Here is a 19,064-nt window from a genome sequence, read left to right as displayed (position 1 = left end):
GGGCTGGGGTAACTGCCGCGGATAAAGGCGCGAAGGATGGAGAAAGCAAAGGGGGGTGATCTTTTCATGAAACACCCAACTGCCCTTTCTACCTTTTTGCCTCCATTATAGGGAGAGGGGGCGAGAGAAAAAGATGTCAATGATCATTGTTTGCTCGTTTGGGATGTTGCTCCGCCCCCCGAGTCTGTCGTAAACCTGGCGCCAGACTAAAATAAACCCCAGATCCCGCAGCTCTGGGGGCTCGCCGAGCCGCCGACTACTCGTCACAGGCGCTGCCACCGCGGCCGGCCGAGGTGGCGGCGACCAGTGGCCGCCTCGTCCCGCCCGCGCCCGCCCCGGGCCCCCCTACCTGGCCGTCCGCCGAGCCATGTCGTTGAGCCCAAAGCACACGACGCCCTTCTCCGTGTCCGACATCCTGAGCCCCATCGAGGAGACCTACAAGAAGTTCGGCGGCGCCATGGACGGCGCGCCGCCCGGCCTGGGGGCGTCCCTGGGGGCCGCGGCCGCCGCCGCCTACCGCGCGCCGCCGCCGGGCCCCTCCTCGCAGGCGGCGGCCGTGGCGGGCATGCAGCCGCCGCACGCCATGGCGGGCCACAACGCGGCGGCGGCGGCAGCGGCTGCAGCGGCGGCCGCCGCCGCGGCCGCCACCTACCACATGCCGCCGGGCGTCTCGCAGTTCCCGCACAGCGCCATGGGCGGCTACTGCAACGGCGGCCTGGGCAACATGGGCGAGCTGCCCGCCTACACGGACGGCATGCGGGGCGGCGCGGCCGCCGCGGCCACCGGCTGGTACGGCACCAACCCGGACCCGCGCTACTCGTCAAGTGAGCGGGGCCAGGAGCGCGGGACTGAGGGCAGGCGGGCGGCGCGGGCACTTCCCGCCACAGCCCGGGGGCGCGGGCGGGTGAGGAAGTCTCTGGGCCGGCGCGCGCTGGGGTCCTGGGACCGACAGGGGACGCGCGCCGTGTCCTGGGACTCGGTGAGGGCGCGCGGGGGGTGCTGGGGCCAGGGGTCGCGGTGCGCAGGGCGTCCTGGGATCCAACCGGGACCTGGCGGCGTCGCGGCCGCCGTGGTGTGAAAAGCGTGGCGACAGAGGTGGCGAGGGAGCAGCTCCCGGCGGGCCTGGAGCTCACCAGCCGTCCCCCTTTGGCCCCCTCCCCAGTCTCCAGGTTCATGGGGCCGTCGACAGGCGTGAACGTGGCCGGCATGGGGTCGCTGACTGGCATCGCGGACGCCGCCAAGTCGCTGGCGCCGCTGCACGCGGCGACGGCGGCGCCGCGAAGGAAGCGCCGCGTGCTTTTCTCGCAAGCGCAGGTCTACGAGCTGGAGCGGCGCTTCAAGCAGCAAAAGTACCTGTCGGCGCCGGAGCGCGAGCACCTGGCCAGCATGATCCACCTGACGCCCACGCAGGTCAAGATCTGGTTCCAGAACCACCGCTACAAGATGAAACGGCAGGCGAAGGACAAGGCGGCGCAGCAGCTGCAGCAGGAGGGCGGCCTGGGCCCGCCGCCGCAGCCGGCGTCGCCGCGCCGCGTGGCGGTGCCGGTGCTGGTCAAGGACGGCAAGCCTTGCCAGAACGGCGCCAGCACGCCGACACCTGGCCAGGCCGGCCCGCAGCCGCCGGCCCCGACGCCCGCGCCAGAGCTCGAGGAGCTGTCGCCCAGCCCGCCCGCGCTGCACGGCCCGGGAGGCGGCTTGGCGGCCCTGGACGCGTCCGCCGGGGACTACAGCGGCGGTGTGCTGGGCGCTAACCTGCTCTATGGCAGGACGTGGTGACAGCGCGGGCGCCCCAGGGCGGGGTCCTACCTGGCCGAAGGGTCTGCAAGAAACTGCTAAAACGGAGTGAGGGATTTGTGCGGAAGCTGACTCTTGTGTACACAGAGATAAAAAACGAACGGGTCTTGGAGAGGGGCAAACTCTGAACGTCTCTGCTGGGGGTGGGGGACAGCGACAGCCCTGGGACCGAATAATGTAACATCACACCAGGAAGCTTTGAGGTGGTGATTTTCTCCTTCCACAAGTTCCTAAATTATGCGAAAAGCTGGCGGAGTTCACATCCACCAAATTCTTAACCACAGCTCTCAGAGTTTTAAAAGTTGGAAAGTTGTTGGTGTTTGTAGCTGTAAAAATCAACCCAGCTTCGTTCATTTAACAATGAATCCTTTTTGAAATGGAATTTATCTCGGGAGATTAATTTTCAAAGGGCCCCCCTAAGTGCAATTTTAATAATGTTTGATTGAAAGTAAATTGTAGCTCGAGGTGGATCATATACATAGCAACACTATTGCAGAGGAATTATTGCCATTTAGGTAATAGAGCAATGGAATAATCATCAAAATACTGATGATATGGATCTATATAACTTTTTAAATTTAATGCTGATTTCAAAATGTTTTGATCACTATTTGGCAAACGAGTGTTTGTAAATTACCCTAAAAGAGGATTTTCCTCCCTAAGATGCAGCTCACCATAAGAAAAAAAGGGTTGTATAAATCTTTGTATATGGTGTCTGGTCTCCCAAAATCAACTGATAAAATAAATACATCCCATCCTTCTGTAGACATAGTATTTACTTTTTTTGCGGTATTTTCTTGTCTAAATTTGAATACCTTGATAAAGTACTAGAACAAGCAAGTAAAAGGCTAAAATTGACATCAATTAATCTATATTTCAAAGCATATCAACAAGAGAGTAAGGTGATTTGCTGAATTGTAATCAAGATATAAAGGATAACTAAAATATAATTTTTTCATCATATTTAGAACTTAATAGGAGTTGCACTGATTTTGTTGGTGTTTTATTGTATAAATAATGTATTTACTCTTTAATATGCCACTTTATATTTCCTATGTTTCAAATGGATATTTAAATATAACTTAAAAGAACCTTAAGTACTTTTTTCTAAAAGTCAAGTGGTCTTTTCTTTTTCATTAAGTGTATAGGGTTTTTTTTTTTTTTCTCTAGTTGGCATGATGTGATAACAGCTCAGTTTACTCATGATTTAAATAACTGGTATTGGAGTAAAAATACTAAAAGCTGAAGAAAACGTAAGCTTATAAAATTAATGAAAATTAAAGAAATAACATGGATTAAGCATGATTTACAAATGATCAAAACAGTTCTACATTTGAGGTTTTAGAATTATAGCTTGGGGCTGAAACATTGTTTTTCACTTAATTATTACAGCATTTTTCTAAATGTGCAAAGTGTATCCATAGGAAAGTGTTTTAGAAGTCAAACTTGCACTTTCTCTAAACTGTATTTTATATAGTAATTTTTAGGAAATAAGTCCAGTTCCTTTCATGGGGTGAGGGGAGGGGGAGGGGGACCACTACAGAAGCAAGGGAATCACCCTTTATCAAGAGACTGTGAATACATTTTTGGAAAATGAGATCTAATTTTCAAAACTTTTATATAAGAAGAAGTAATTTGAGCAAACAAATTAGTATGAAAATGGTACAATACACCTACAGAAAATTCTCCCAACTTGGGTTTTTGCATATTAATGTAAGTGACTTTAGAAATGTTAACCAAGCTAGCAAAACTATTACTGATGTACCAAATTTCAAAATGCTTGTTTGTGTCAATTTGATTTACTCATAATAGTACCAGAGTTCTGAAATTTTACTTTTGTAAAACATGTTAACATGTTCTAAAAGTCCATATATTTTGCAATAATTTTTTTTACAGCCCTATACCTACAAAAACAATACCTTATGGCTTAAAGGCTCCAGGTAATATATTTAAAGAAAATGAATCTTCATGGACAGTTTTTTGCTCAATAATTTATTTCTGGTACAAAGAATCCCTTTGACTGAAGAAGTGAACTCTCTTTCAAAAATGTCACCATTAAAAAATGTCATTTTATACAATACTTTCTGAAATATTGGTGTAGGGATAGCTTTTTCCTTTCAGCATTCCTTTAAGTAGTAAAAGACCCAAGTGAGAAGTAATTACTGCAGAGGACTTAACATTATACATCCAGAGACTTACTGAATTTATGTATACATATCCTGAAATTATGAAAAGGTTTAATTCCTGAAACATTAAAATAGAAAATGTTTTAATATATAATTCCACCTTCTGATTAATGCAAAACAAGAGCTTTTTTCTTCTTTTGCAATTAGTGCTTTGCAGATCTTTTATAAAAACACAAACGGCCAGACTAGGTGAAACTCATTAACTGAAGAGGAGGATAAGTGTCTCCACAACCAAGAGGGAGGATTGGCGCAGGGTCTGAGTGGAACAAAGCCCCCTCAAAGTTTACCACAGCCCACAGCAAACCTCAGCTTCTGAAATGCTAACTTTGCAGATATGACATTTTCCTAAATGTTTTGGGTTTTTACAACAATGTAACTTATCTTTTTCAATTGAGGCATGGAAACCAAAACCCAGAATCAAAGTTGCAAAGAGGAACGGCAGGGATTGCAGGTACTTTTCTGTGATCTGTGTTGGGATGTAAATTAAAGTGTGCATGTGAGAGTGTGTGCAGTTTTGAAGGGCACAAGAGGGGTGTTTTGTATATGGAAGGGTGGGGGTGTAACCCAGTTGTCTTCTATTTAAGGCTTTGCTTAGAACTAAAATCTAATGGTCAGAGCAAGTAGTCAATCAGACTTCTACCAACACAGATGCTGTGTTCAAATTCTATTCTGCTAGCATCTGTTTACTTTCAATTTAAAGCAAATCACAGACTCAATCCTGTTCACGAAATGTAAGCACTTTCCATAGACTAGCTTTGTTAACTGAATTGAATACTGATGATTTAGACTTTTAGAATAAGATTGTAAACCATAGTCATATAAAGACCTATCAACTGGATTTTTAAATATGAATTTGTGCCTAAGAGAAAATGCATCGTATGGTGACAACATAAATTTCAGACAACGTTCAAAGCGTAGATGATATTCCCAGCTGTTTAACATGACATTGACACTCTGTATGTCAGTTGAGTCCAGATTTTTGAAATGCTGTTACTTGCCAACCCCACACCCAGAGAGACAGGGACATAGGATACATCTTATAAAGCGTAAGTACACTTGTTACTGCTAGTGAGAATTAATTGGTGAGCATCTGAGGAAGTTTCAAAGAAGATGCCCAGACTGGGAACTGCATCCACATGGCATGAAGAATTTGCTCTCTCCAGTTAAGTATTGAGATAACTTTGTGATTTCAAGATTACTTTTGTTTCTATTAAGTTTAGAGGTAATGAAAGTTTCTGGGAGAGGTTTTTTGGTTTTGCTTTAGAATGTTTACCTGCAAGTAAGTGAAATGCCTTTTATGTTTTTTAATTTCTATGTAACCTCTTATTTCAGTAATTGTTTAGGTGACTTCTAATAAAGTTTAACCACTAACATTGCCCAAATTTAAGCTGTGCAAACTATTTTGCAGTAGTGAGTAGCTCTATTCCCACTTAAAGCATACTCTCTCTTGGCCCTCCTTCCGTAAATACGGCATTGGGAAACAAGCCACTTTACCCAGAGTGGAGGAAAAAGTCCATAGAGAATGGGTCATTTGTTATTTCATTCATTTGTTGACCTTTTTCCTGGTTAGAAATAGCAGAGCGGTTCATCACCAGGAAGAGAGTGAGGGGATCTCAGCTCCACGACGCTTTTGCCGTAGGCAGGAGCTGTCAAAGGAGCGGGACATAGCTAGATAGCCACTCCGCAGTCTGGGAATGCGGACTTTAAGCTGACTCTTCAGAGAATGACTAGATGTTAGATTTCTAAGCATAACTAATAATTCGGTTACATTCAGAAGTCTGCTTCGAACTTAAAACAGTAGCCACGGAAGGAAGAACATTTCCAATATTTTCTTCCAGGTGCAGTGCTTGCATTTGTACAGGGAGTTGAGACGAAACTGGGCAAGTTGAGAAACTGCTGCGCCACATCCAGGGAATGGAAAAATGATGCCACCCCGAGGGTCGGAGGTCGGAGCTTTCCCGCCTGCTCACGCCGCCAGCTCGCGGGGCTCCCGGGCTGGCTATCGGCGGGGTCCGCAGCGCGAGGGAGAGAGACCTGGGCGCCGGGCACGTGCCCCACGTACACCGAGGGCCGAGCGCTTCCCAGCCTCGCTGGGAAGAAAATTGGGCCAAGGACCTAGCACCTTGAGAAGCAACCCGGCTGTCCCCACCGCACCATCCCGCCGCTCCCATCAGCCCCCAGTTTGCGAAGTCGCTGAGCCCCGCACCCCTGGGCCCTTCAGTTCAGTCCAGTCGTGCACCGTCCCCAGGGCGCCCTGCTAAAAAGCGGAGAGCGCCGAGACCCCCCAGCCCCACCCGGGCCTGACGTCTCATGTCATCGTATGAACGTTAACCTATCGGTTATTACACTCAATTTGGCTTTGTAACGTTAAATGGCAATCTAATACCAGTTTGTAGTCGGCTTTGTACGTTAATATACATTATCCCTTTTGATCTTTAAAGGGAAGACAACTGCTCATTACGGGCCCTTTGTGTCGCAATAGTCAGGCTGTTTCCAGGTTCTAAGTTTTTTTTTTTAAATCTTTAATATGAAACCCTGAAAAAAATGTGCTAAATATAATTGAGTACAATTAACTACTTAAAATTGGCCCATTGACTTTATTCTTACATCAAAATTTGAAGATATTTAAAGACTTGAATATCCACTTAAAGTTCTAAAAAGGATTTTACTTGTTGAAATTAACAGGGCGTTTTTCTGGAAGATTCAAACTAGGGAAAAGTTAGAAAGAGACGAAGACTAAGGAAGGAGAGGAAGCAAGGGTGAAGGTACAGAGCAGGGCCTGAAGTGAGGGCTCAGCTAGCTGGCAGGTGCCCTCAGGGCACACCCACCTGTTCTGCAGACTGCAGAGGAAATCTAATCATTGTCTTCCACCAGGCCTTTTGCTTAGATGTCTTCAAACCAATGTTTTAAACATTCGGTCAAAACCAGAATTATTTTAAAGATAGTTTTATACCTTAAAATAAAAAGGTCTTGAGAAAATACAAAGGGTAGAAGTGTGGGTTTTGGGTAACTATGAAGCTATACAAAGACATTTATGGGCTCCTTTGGAATCTGCAGTGCTTTATATAAAGATGATTATACATTTTTAATATTTCAGAAGATAAACTTAGAGAAATTTAATAGCAGAAGGCATTACCACTTGAATGTCAAGTGATATGTAACGGTTGCGGTAGTAATTCCTAATGAAGAGATCCTTTGTCTCAACAATAAAGGATCCTGCTCTATTCATCCATCATTAGCAATGAACTCAATAGCTTGAAAATACCTTCCTATTCAAGATTAAGGTGAGATTTTCTTCCCCACATAAACCAAGCTTAACAAGTGTGTTTTATTTGAATATTAAAGCAAAAATGTCCTAAGTCACAAGGTCAAAGAGAAACTTTATATCTTACAATTTTAGGCTAAGATGGAAAAATGGAAACAAAGCAGCAAGTGTGTGTGTCTAAATTTGTTCTGGCAATCAAATAAAAATGGTATATGTAAGTGCTGTATGTGAACTCCAAACATATATTTAAGGAATTATACTGTGCTTAGTAGCAAAGAAAAAACGAGTACAAATTGAAATCTCCTATGAAATAAAAAAAAAAAAAAAATGCTAAGGAGCACAGACTGTTAGCTAGGAATTAAATTTTTCAACTTTTTCTAAAGATGTAAAACAAGTCCTTAAAGCTAGAGCACAAATCTACATACGAACTTTGTAGAAATGTATATAATTTATTCTCATAACAATTTTATAGTTAGCCAAATGGTTAAGAACAACATGTAAGTTTCTGTTGGATTGTCTTCCTGATCATATCCTCTTAAAATCCACTTCTTCATTGACTTGCTTTTGACACCTAGTTGTAGAAATAGTTTTCTGCAAAAGTTGATTTAAAAAAACATGCTTGGTCAAGATTTTCAAAGCTGAAATACTATAAAAGAAAAAGAACACAGGAGACCAGAGTTTTAAAGTTTCACTTTATTTTTTTACTAAAGTCCAGAAATTTCTATAGGACAAGTACATTAATGAAATGTTTCCAAAGAAATACTGAACAATATATACTCTAGTTTGCTGAGGGTTCCAGCTCAAGAGTGCATACCTAATTCTTGCGCATTAAAAATCAGCATGGATCTTAGATGATCTAGAATACACTGTGTTTTGAAATCCACAGCTGGTTTGATTTTTAACCATAATGAAAAACCAGTACTCCTATTCCATCAAATGTTTTACAAGCAATAATAAATTCAGATCCACTGTATTATGCAACACACATCTTTGGAAAGCAACATAAACAGTGAGATCAGATCAGTAGAAATATACACAATTAAAAGAAATACACAAAGTACTGTAAGTTTTATTAAAAACTACTACTTGAGAAAGAAATCTCCTTTCCACAAATAGCATAAAACCGTAGAAGGATGAAAGGATTTGGGAAAGCTTTACAAAAGCTTAATTCCAACTGTATCTTCCTGAGGGTGGTGGCAAAGGGTATTTCCTTCCTTCTCTGGGATATCCCTGAAAACAAACAAAAAGAAAGAGTTTATTTTCTGGATTAATACCCTGGCAAGTAAGTGATTTTTACATCTCTATGGAAAAACACATCATAAAGGAGCTGACTATGTCTTAAAAGTATGGCACATGGTTCCCATGGCCAAAACACTGGGGAAAAAAAAAAAAGAAAAGAAAATCATGGCCCATGGGAAGTCCACAAAACAGGTGCTTTGATCCAGTGCTTTAACACAAGCTTCCTGCAAAGTTGAAGACTAGCACAAATCTTATCACTGAAAATTAACCAAAGAAACCTTAATAACCCTACTTTAAAAATTCCCTAAAATGTACATAAATGAACTACAGTTAAGTGCTTTGTGTAAACAGGATGTATAGAGAAAGTGGTTCTAAGTTTTCCCACCACTGCTACCAGTAATTCAAGTCACACTGTGGGGTAAGATATCACATCATCTTTAGACATACTACACTAGGAAAATCACTTTGCTTAACCAAGGCAAGAGCTTGCTAATAAGAAGTCAGTTAAGGCCAAATAACCAATTAATTTAAAAATTTTTTGTTTAGCAATAAATAAAAGAGCATTAAGTAACATATTAAAGTTATTACATTAGTGGTGACATTTATAACATACCCTAGTATGCTTGCAAGTAACAATCTGTATAACAAAAGATAAATGTGACATCTCTTCATCATAATTCCTTTTCTAGGCCTCCATGGTTCCTAAATGGATCCCTTTCCCCCATTTCACTGTTCAGAGTATTTCAATATTTTAATTTATAATACGAATATGAGCCACACGTAGGCTAATTTAGTCATATAAACTAAAAATACAGTGAAATCGTGATTCTATGTTTTTAACAATGAACTTCTACAATTTAATAGTGCTTCAACAATTGTGATCTAATAAAAAAGTAACTCAGTGAAAAAGAGACTGAGAAAAAAGGAATGTATTTCCAAAAAGTCTTGAAAAAAAATCAAATTTATCAATTGGTTTTTATCTTCTAAGCGATAACAGCAGAGAGCTCCTTTAAAGGGAAGATCTCTGAAGGAGGCAGAAAGCTGATGAACTGGAGCAGCAGTCTAGGCAGCCTGCCCCCAGCTCTGCTGCCAAACTGCATGGGGTTTCAGGGTTTCCATGCCTGACGTGGAAAATGAGGTGACTAGACTAAACATTGCCCAAGGTTTCTTCAGGTTATAAATATGACTTCATTTAAAAAATGCTCATTATTTAATTAATTAATTTATTTAACTAGTGCCATCTAGACTCTAAAAATATACACAGCCTCAATTTACTTTTTGGAAGTCTTGGGTTGAAAGAATTCAAAGTAAAATCCTGTGAAGTGATTTAAATGAACTGTAACAAAATCCTCTCAAAAGGCATTAACTATTTGCAATTAAGATGATTATTTTCCTGTAAGGCAGACAGAGACTTGTAAGAATACATCAAAAAAGTATAAAAGATTTCCTTTAGTTTTTAGAAGAGAACTCACAAATTAATATGTAAAGCACTGCAAAAGGCCTGTAGGCAATACCAGGTAGGCAATTTTAAAACCACTTCACATCACTGCAGGTGCCAAACTCCACAAACACCACACACTCTCAATCATAGCATTCCAATCTGTTCTCTAGCAAGGATTCGTTAAAGAGCATGTAAATACTGGCCAGGGTGTCAAATTGCTGGAAGAAATTATGTCAAATAGACCTCAGCCTTACATGCTGCTAAAACTGATGCTATAGAGAGAAGGAAATGAAGCTTACATCTACTACATGTCTAGGAATTAAGATACTCATTCAATGATATAGCCATTTATATTTAATAGAAAAATATTAATATATGGAAAATTACCAAGAAGAGATTCTTTTCATGAGAGGGAATATTAGATGAATCAAGACAGGAGACTTCTAAGATGAATAAAGACAACAGCTTGGTAGATTTTTTCTTTCCACTTCTAGAAAATTATCATCTATTATGTGGGATCTAGTTTCTATTAAAAACCAATATCCTTAAAGGAAAAACAATATGTTTTGGTGACTGAACATATTTGGAGAATTTAATTATCACTGACTGCTATGATTAACGGGGTTTCTGGGCTGGAAATTCTTCATCATCTTCAAGGTATAAAACCTATTCAGTGAGGCAGGTATTAACCCTACACACATTTAATGATAGACCCAAGTTCAGCTAGGCTGCTCTATCAATATCTTCTCCAGAATTTTGGTAAGAAAATATGGACTCCTGGAGGCTTGTTTAAATAAAAAGTGAGCAATACGCTTCTCAGCCCATAGCCCATCCTGTATTACCTGTCTCCCTCCTCGATCATCTCGTCTGGGTGGATACCCACCAGGTCCTGCTATCATCTGATATTGGTTTGGCTGGAAGGCTGCATTTTGGGTTTGGAGCATCCGGTTCCATGGCAGCAGAGGTTCAGCTCCAACGCCTCTGTGGAAAAGCACCATGTTTGCATTAGAAGCCAAGCCTATTATATAGCATAAAGCCTAAAACTAGCAGGTATCATTTCCAAATTTTAGGACAATCCAACTTGCCTATCCTACAGTATATATAATTGTATCAGAATGGCCTTTATGTCTCTTATATCCAGTATAGTCTAATACAGTCTAATATGTTTCAAGAAGTACCAACATTTATTATGAAAGGTAAACTCAATTGAGTCAGATGTTTTGGCTTTTAAAAATTATTTTTGTTTGGTTTCCAACAAAAAATTGTGAAATTTCCTTTTTAGTCACTTAAAGATTTGGACCCAAGATCACCAAGTTGGCTACATTTAAGATACTATCCAAAGAGTAAACATGTACGAGACAGGAGAATGAGGCTTTATTTTCAAAACTGCCCAGGCTCCTTCTTGGATCCATTCTTTCTAGTTAATTGCAGGTTGCAAATGAATTCTTACTGCTGAGTATTTTGAATCCAGGGTAGGGGAGTTGGCTGTTTTTTCCCATCCATTATTCTGCTCAATATGTCAGAAGGTCTGATTGGGAGGAAACCTTTTCAAGTTCTATTGATGCAGCTTTCAATTGACCACGGTGACCTAGCAACATGAGCACTAATTGGCATGGGCTGACTGGCATTTGGTGTACAGTTTACATGGGAACACAGATTCAACAGCTATTATAACCCAGTTTGCTGTCCCAGATTATTAGTTGAAAGAAATGTTTTAATTGTCTTCAAGTATCTATTTTAACTTTGTAGACACAAAGCGACAGGTATAATGTGTTAACTCATAATTAAAAATTGTCACATAATGTAGCAAAGATATGCCTTCTAAAGGCAATCACCATTTCTCCTTGAGGCACCTTCTTCAACTTCCATTTTATAGAAGTCACTACAAAGAATAAACAGAAGCAAAATGCTCTAGTATATTTTAACATTAGAAGCTTTGGGGCCATTGAAGATGTTGGGAAAAATTTGATAAAACTATAAATTCAATAAAGTGCTGATTAGCTGGTATTATTTTATTATTAGTTTATAACCATAGCAGCATAAGAATTTCACTTCCAAGGTCTGAGAGGGAAAAAGACTGAAGTTGAGCTCACTAGGTAATGCATTCTTCTCACAGCTATTCAAGCCTGAATCCATCCTCTCTATCCCCCACTCTCCTCTCTTCACTTGGAGCTTGCCTTCTCTTTATTAAAAAAAACACCAAAGATAATTATTTTTGTGTGATGGCTTGAGGAGAAGAACAGCTCTCTGAAGAACTCTAGAAAGGCCAAAGTTATTCTCTACAGTTGGTGGCTGAAACCAGAGCTCTAATAATATAATTTGCTGTAAAGTAATTCAAAATAAAATTAAAAATAAGTCTTGGGCCGGGCGCGGTGGCTCACGCCTGTAATCCTAGCACTCTGGGAGGCCGAGGCGGGTGGATTGCTCAAGGTCAGGAGTTCGAGACCAGCCTGAGCGAGACCCCGTCTCTACTAAAAATAGAAAGACATTATATGGACAACTAAAAATCTATATAGAAAAAATTAGCCGGGCATAGTGGCGCATGCCTGTAGTCCCAGCTACTCGGGAGGCTGAGGCAGTAGGATCACTTAAGCCAAGGAGTCTGAGGTTGCTGTGAGCTAAGCTGACGCCACGGCACTCACTCTAGCCTGGGCAACAAAGTGAGACTCTGTCTCAACAAAAAAAAAAAAAAAAAAAATAAGTCTTGGAAAGAAAATGCATATATGTTTAGGGCTTTTAATTATTTTTCAAGTTCATTATTGGTACAAATATGTTTTAGCAAGAATGCCTCATCTGTTTTATCAAGAACAGCTCTGTGTGTAGAGACAGGAATGGTCTCTTCGGGTCTCTGCAAGAGGGAGGGGGCTAAGATTTGTGCTGTGAGCAAGACAGTTCATCACAACTGGGCCATTAATGCAAAAGCCACATGCCCAAAATGCAGCTCACACATTGTATTAACCGATCAATTTTTCTTTTTCTACTCTTATAATGATAAAATTCACTCAACTGAATTTCAGGAAAAACTGCTGGCATGAATAAGATACACTGTAAATATAATTAAAAATATTTTATGTTCTAAAAATAGGTTAGGAATAAATTCACAGTTTAAAAATACACAGTTCTTTTTCTGAAAGGATTGCTTATAATATTTTTGACAAAGATAATTTTTCTGACAAAAACCATTAATAAACAGAACAAAATAAGAATGATATGTACTACCCTTTTCTGATTTTTATTGGTAGAAAGGCCTTAATTTCCACAAGTTTATCTTATGTCTACACTAATTATATTAATTTGCAAAAACAAACTCAAATTTGTCTAGGGAAATATATTTTAAGATCTGGGAGGGACACGTTGAGGTTGACACATCCTAACTTTTTAAAATTAGCGGTTAATAACCAAGGTAACTTATTTCAGCCATTTGCCGTCATCAATGGAAATATTTTTAAGTTTCCAAATTACTGTTTTGAAAAGTTACTGGCAATGTGAAGTATTAATAACTACTAGCACCAATTTGGATATTTTTTATTTATACATATGGCAAATGAAGACTTTTTAAAGATTTTTCCATAAGCAACTAACTCAAATAACTCGTAAGTTAAAAATTAAATGGCTACCATGCATGCAGCCAGAAAAGAGAGGACTCCACTGGCTAGAAGAACCCAAACAATGTGGCAGAACTCAAGTGACAAAGGGAACTCAATGCCAGACATCTCCACTTGGTATTAACACTGGGCTGTCTTTGTGTGAGGAGGAGGAAGGAGGGATGTTTCTGTGGTATTTAAACCAAATGAATATAAATACTATCTCAAAACAGGAAATAACTCAAGAAATGAGTGTAACTTTAAAAAAAAAAAGACATCCCCAACATTCTCTTTTCTAGTAGGATTCTCCACAAACAAAATAGTACAGTGGAAATGTACTGAACTGAGTGAGGATCAGTAAAGCCTTCTTCTCGGAAGAATTCTACTAACTTACTAGTTGTGTTATCTCAGTAAAGTCATAATAGCTTCTCCTCTATGTCTTGTAAAGTCTGAATGGTTGGACTTAACAAGTGATGTAATGTATCTGCTAATAGGCTAAGGGAGAAATTTAGGATGGCTGAATTCAAACTTAGTTTTCCTTATGAATAAAATGGTAAATTTCTTAAATGACCACAATTTAAGACTTATAAAATAGAGTTCCACTATGCTCACATTTAACTTTTGCTTTCAGGCATGATTTTAAATATCTAACTAAAAGTAAGCCAAAAAACACCCCCACGACACTTGTCCCTAACCTGCTAGGTCCGCAAAGTCAGTCAGAATAATACCGGTACTTAGCTAGGGTAGAATAAGAACAAAATCCAACGGATGTCAGGGCAGGGAAGGGACAATGATGATGATCTTAGGAAAACTTTTAATGTATACAGAAGGAAGGAGAGCCGTTGGGGCTGAAGAAAGAGTGTCTCAGAAGTGGAAGCAGATCCTTTGCTTCCTTTGAAGTCCTTATGGCTTTATATTATGCTCAGAGTAAATACTCTGACGAGCTTTGTTCCAGTGAAAAGTTTCTTGGTAAAGAATGGCACGAAAGAGCGACCCTAGGTAAGCTACTGAACTTCTGGGTGCCTCAGTTTCTATATTTATAAAAATGTAAAAATAACAGCATCTACTTCAATGGGTTGCTGGAAGGAATAAATGAAGTCATGTTTATAAAAGGATGTTAACACAGTGCTAACACTTTGTAAGCAGACAATAAACATTAGCAATTATCAATATAGAAAGACAGTGATCAATAAGACAGGTAAAACAAGTATATAATTTAGGACAAATTTACACCTTACTCATTTAATTTGTTAGAATATGGGTTCTATTTTGAGGGTAATGAAATAGCATGTTTTTTTTAGCATGTATACTAAAAACAAAACATACATACACACATTGCCAGTCATATTAAATTTAATGGGACTTCCACTAGATAGTTGATGCTATTAGTAAATACTGAATTACATAGTTTTTTTAATGTTTTTGAAGCAAACAATGAAATGAAGCTTTGGAGTTTCTAAACAATTAAAGTTTTCTTAAAGGGAGAAAAACATTTATAACTCCATTTATAAAAAACACTTTATTCTTTTTAGATGTAAACAGATTAGAAAATGCTAAAATGGCAGAGGAGAGGGAAATAAAACAGATTAGAACTGGGAAGGCAAAAAAGGAAGCCTTATTATGATGGGGCTCAATTTGTTTTTGCATTTCCTGATACTGGCAAAATCATCATGAAATGATACATTTTAAAGCTTCTCTTTAAAAAGTTATTCTACAGATGTTAACATAATTATTCATAACGTGCCTGGCTGTCTTGTTGTATAGAGTCCATCTGACTTAGGGGCATACAACTTATCAATGAAGGAACACATGTCAAACATCCCTTGTTATTAAACCATGTCACATTCTTCCTAGTCCATGGTACTTATTAGACTGCAGATCCCATAATCCTCTTCTGAGTCTCTTCTGCATTTAATTCAGTTCAGTCTTAAGTAGTTAAAGAAACTGTTTTCAGTGGCAACTAATAACTACTGACCTACAGTGACACTGCCCTACAATAGGCTTGTCAGCTCTGAAAAAGTTGTACCAAAGAAGCTGATTAGGACTTCAAGAGGTTTGTAGCAAGAATCAATGGTTGGTCTGTACTAACGCTGCATTGCTGCACAGAAATGATAAAAGTGGAACACCATTAGTTATGCCTCATTAAGCTGCACAACCCTTCTAAAAAGAAATTTGTTTAGTCTGACCAAAACCTAACACAGTTTTAAGCTCTCTGCGTTGCATTTTTTAAGTCATCTCAAAAGCATCAAAAAAATAAGGGCCAAGAACCAAGAAAAGTAGCAAAGTATATATATAAACATGAGTCTTTTAATTCAAAAGTATTAGTTATATATTTTCCTAAAGGACAAGTGCAAGAGAAACTGTTCTTGGTGGGGAAAAGTATATTTCAAACTATGGAGGTTACAGTTTTTAAAAATCCCATAAACCCAAAATGTTGAGGTGAGAAAATATTTAAAAGTCATGCTTTAATATTACCTGTCAAATCTTTGTGGCTGGAAAAGAGGAGGAGGACCTCGCCAGGAATCCTGGGGCCTCATATCTGGAAAATAAACAGGGAAGGGTTAAACAGAAGATTTTAAAAAGTAATCAATATTCAGCTGACCACACATTTTATAATTAAAAGTTCTTGGGAAAAAAGTCTGAGATAGAATGTAAACTATATAAGCTAGTATCATAATTACATACACTACAAATGGAAAAAGCTAAGTAACCAACAAGGTCAGCAAATTCTTTGTTTCATCACTTTGCTTTTGATAACAAAACATAGTTTTAGTAAACTTGGCCATTAAACACACATTTCTCTCACTGTGTGTCTATATATGTATGTATGTAAAGGTATATACAGTTTTTACATTTATATTTTAAATACTATGCAAAAGGAAAGGATTTATTTGGGTCTTTTCCATAAATACAAACTGAACGAATAGAAATGCTGAAATTTTCCTCCTAAATGTGTAAACTGTCACAACATAAAGCAGAGAGCACACAATCTCTCCAACACAAGGAAGACATGTTAATGAAGGGACCACCCACTTTTCCATTGTTTTCTGATAGTCAAATCTCTTCACCCAACACAAAGCTGAACTATCAACAACATCTAACCAGAAGAAACAATTAAATGGCTGCTGCTACTCTAAATAAACTGGCAAGTAAATGGGATGAAGAACACACCCATTCAGGGCATTCAGTAGCTGTGCAGGTTGGTATCAACTAACTGCAGCTGGCAGTCACCTCACTGTCCTTCAGCGGGATCTGCTGTGACCTAATTAAAACAGCTGGTTCCAGAACTTGTCTAATGAGTTTACTGTATGAGGACAGTAACCTCCTCTACACTCCCGAAACCAAGGACAACAAGGCTTACCATAATGTATTCAGGCTCACATTTTAATAGAAACACAAACTAGAAACATCCTTTTCAAAATTACTTTCTTAAAGAAAGGAAGAAATGAAAGCTTATCTCTGGTTAGGACCACCCCCCACCACCACCAAAATGTAATCTGGTATTTATTTAAGAAAAAGAAAAAAGTAGAATCATGCTCTTAAAAACCCCACAAAAAGAACATGGAACAAGTAAAGTATCTGGCTGCTCGCAATGATTCTAGTCTGACACAACTGGCTGCCTCTGCACTGGCTTGCTTCCCATCTCAACATAGCCGAGAAGGCCAGAGTGAAGAAAGTTTTCTAAATGTGGGCAAACTAGCCAAAGGGGAGCAGCCACCTGCAGCTACCACAGCCTGCTCCCACTTCAGTCCATGCCCAGCACAAAGTTCCCCACGGCCAAACTCAGGACCTGCCTCTCTCAGAAAGGTGCCCACAGCCCTTCACCAGCTGTTACTTCCAGGCAGAATCCCACTTTGAATGGAAAGAAAGGTGGTTTCTCTGGTCAATTTGAATTAAGCCTCTTTTCTCTCTCTTAAAAGCCAAACTACTAGCAGTTAAACTGAGTAATAATGATACGGAGGCTTCTCGATGGCCATCATACATGTAACACATGTTCAAAATCTGAATGGAAACACAGGAAGCTAATCACTACACAATCCACAGAAAATAGAGGAAGAAAGCTCCCTATTCTAGGCTCAGAGTAAGATCTCAACCACTACTATAGGCCATACTATTAGAAAATCACAATTTTCTGAAGAGGTAGAAACCAGAAACTCTTACAAGAATGGCAATCATTTCATTTGTACAGTTTATTTCTATGGAAAAACCTAAGATACATTTACCTCAATATATTACATGATTTTCACTGAATTAACCACTTATGAGAAAGTAATCTATTAAAAGTAAAATCAACATGTGGGCCACTTTTTCTGATCATTACTTTGTCAAACTTCAAGTCCATTGGTCTATTCAGAATTCAGATCAAATACAAAAATTAATGTACTGAGAATCAGTTAAAATGTTCCCAAAAGTTCATTTTATTTTAGTGCCTTTACATATACAAAATTAGTTAATAAAAGTCAAAAGAAATTCAGGGAATTTCAGTCAGATTCCTATCTAGCTCTGTATTTCACATGCCCCAGAATCGTTGTGGTCACCCCGGAAACACAGCCCTTTTTACCATTAAGACTTAATTCCATGATATCTCTTTATGTATGGTATAATCACAGAATATACACTCACAATGGCACTTATTTATGAAAGCTTCCACCCTGGATCCTAATAAATTTTAAATTGAAAAAAAAAACATAATAAAAAATACACATCTACATTAAGAGAAAACTTCAGAAATACTTATCTTAATGTTCCATGAAAAATAAAGACAGAAAAAAAGCTTCCATATTTTCTCCTAGACCCAGTACAAATGGAGGGAAAGCCATCACAGTCAATAATACATATTTACTAGATTCAAACATACTAAATGTTAGATTAAGCACAGCAATATACCTAAGTAGAACTAGAATGTAAAGTTCACTAAATATAAATGCTTTTCTGGAGAGGGGGAATGCTTTTCAATAATCTACCTATACACCCTAAGTGCCTCTAAAACAGCGCCAATTCCATTCCTCCACTTCCAGTGTGCCAGGTACTTCCCTTTCTACAATTTTTTTCACATAAACTCAGCACATGCAAAAATTATAGTTTTTAAAATTAAAACCTAAGCAAACTTTCTAAAACTTAAAAAAAATGTAATGCAATTATTAAAAGATGCCTAGATTTCAATCAAAAAAAGGATCAAAGAAAAACATCAAGGCTACCTTTAAGGAAATATGTGGCTTTGAGTAACATATATAGTCTTTAAGTATTCATAAAGCAGAAATATTTCCTGGCTGATAAGTAATGAAGTAGACAGTAAAACAAACTTATTATAATTCATTTGTATGGCTCTAACAGAAGATCCATTTAAGAGGGAGGAAAAAACCTCTGAGATACTAGAATTGCACTTCAGAAGGTATAGGCAAGAGAGGAAAAATGACAGTTAATTTTTTCCTTTGGTCTTTAAAAACTTATCCCTTTTCTAGAGCTCTAAGGTCACATAAACCAAGCTACGCCAAAAGCTTCTCAAGTGACAATTTACCTAATCAGCGTGGCAATCATAGAAAAGATTCCGTGTT

The 19,064-nt window shown here is 39.4% G+C and overlaps 2 protein-coding genes across 3 annotated transcripts in view; one reads left to right on the top strand and one right to left on the bottom strand.

Moving 5' to 3' along the window:
- Positions 1 to 236: 236 nt before the first annotated feature.
- On the top strand, positions 237 to 2,340 carry NKX2-4 (NK2 homeobox 4). Its single transcript, XM_069496319.1, has 2 exons — positions 237 to 824; positions 1,163 to 2,340. The coding sequence occupies exons 1-2, from the start codon at positions 368 to 370 to the stop codon at positions 1,774 to 1,776; spliced, it is 1,071 nt and encodes a 356-aa protein (XP_069352420.1). The 5' UTR covers positions 237 to 367; the 3' UTR covers positions 1,777 to 2,340.
- A 5,580-nt stretch (positions 2,341 to 7,920) lies between these two features.
- The window catches only part of XRN2 (5'-3' exoribonuclease 2), a 76,040-nt gene continuing 64,896 nt past the window's right edge, over positions 7,921 to 19,064 (bottom strand). Inside the window, exons 28-30 of one of the 2 annotated variants that reach the window (XM_069496438.1) lie at positions 15,985 to 16,048; positions 10,768 to 10,906; positions 7,921 to 8,475 (exon numbers count right to left, since the gene is read on the bottom strand). In XM_069496438.1, the coding sequence (XP_069352539.1) occupies positions 8,410 to 8,475; positions 10,768 to 10,906; positions 15,985 to 16,048 (269 nt within the window). In that variant the 3' untranslated portion in view covers positions 7,921 to 8,409. The remainder of the gene's footprint in view (positions 8,476 to 10,767; positions 10,907 to 15,984; positions 16,049 to 19,064) is intronic. The other variant, XM_069496439.1, reaches the window with a different exon arrangement.

The sequence above is a fragment of the Eulemur rufifrons genome, chromosome 20, assembly GCF_041146395.1.
Source record: "Eulemur rufifrons isolate Redbay chromosome 20, OSU_ERuf_1, whole genome shotgun sequence".
NCBI classification, from domain to species: domain Eukaryota; kingdom Metazoa; phylum Chordata; class Mammalia; order Primates; family Lemuridae; genus Eulemur; species Eulemur rufifrons.
The sequence above is the reverse complement of the archived record's forward strand: the minus strand, read 5'-3'. Positions and strand labels throughout refer to the sequence as shown.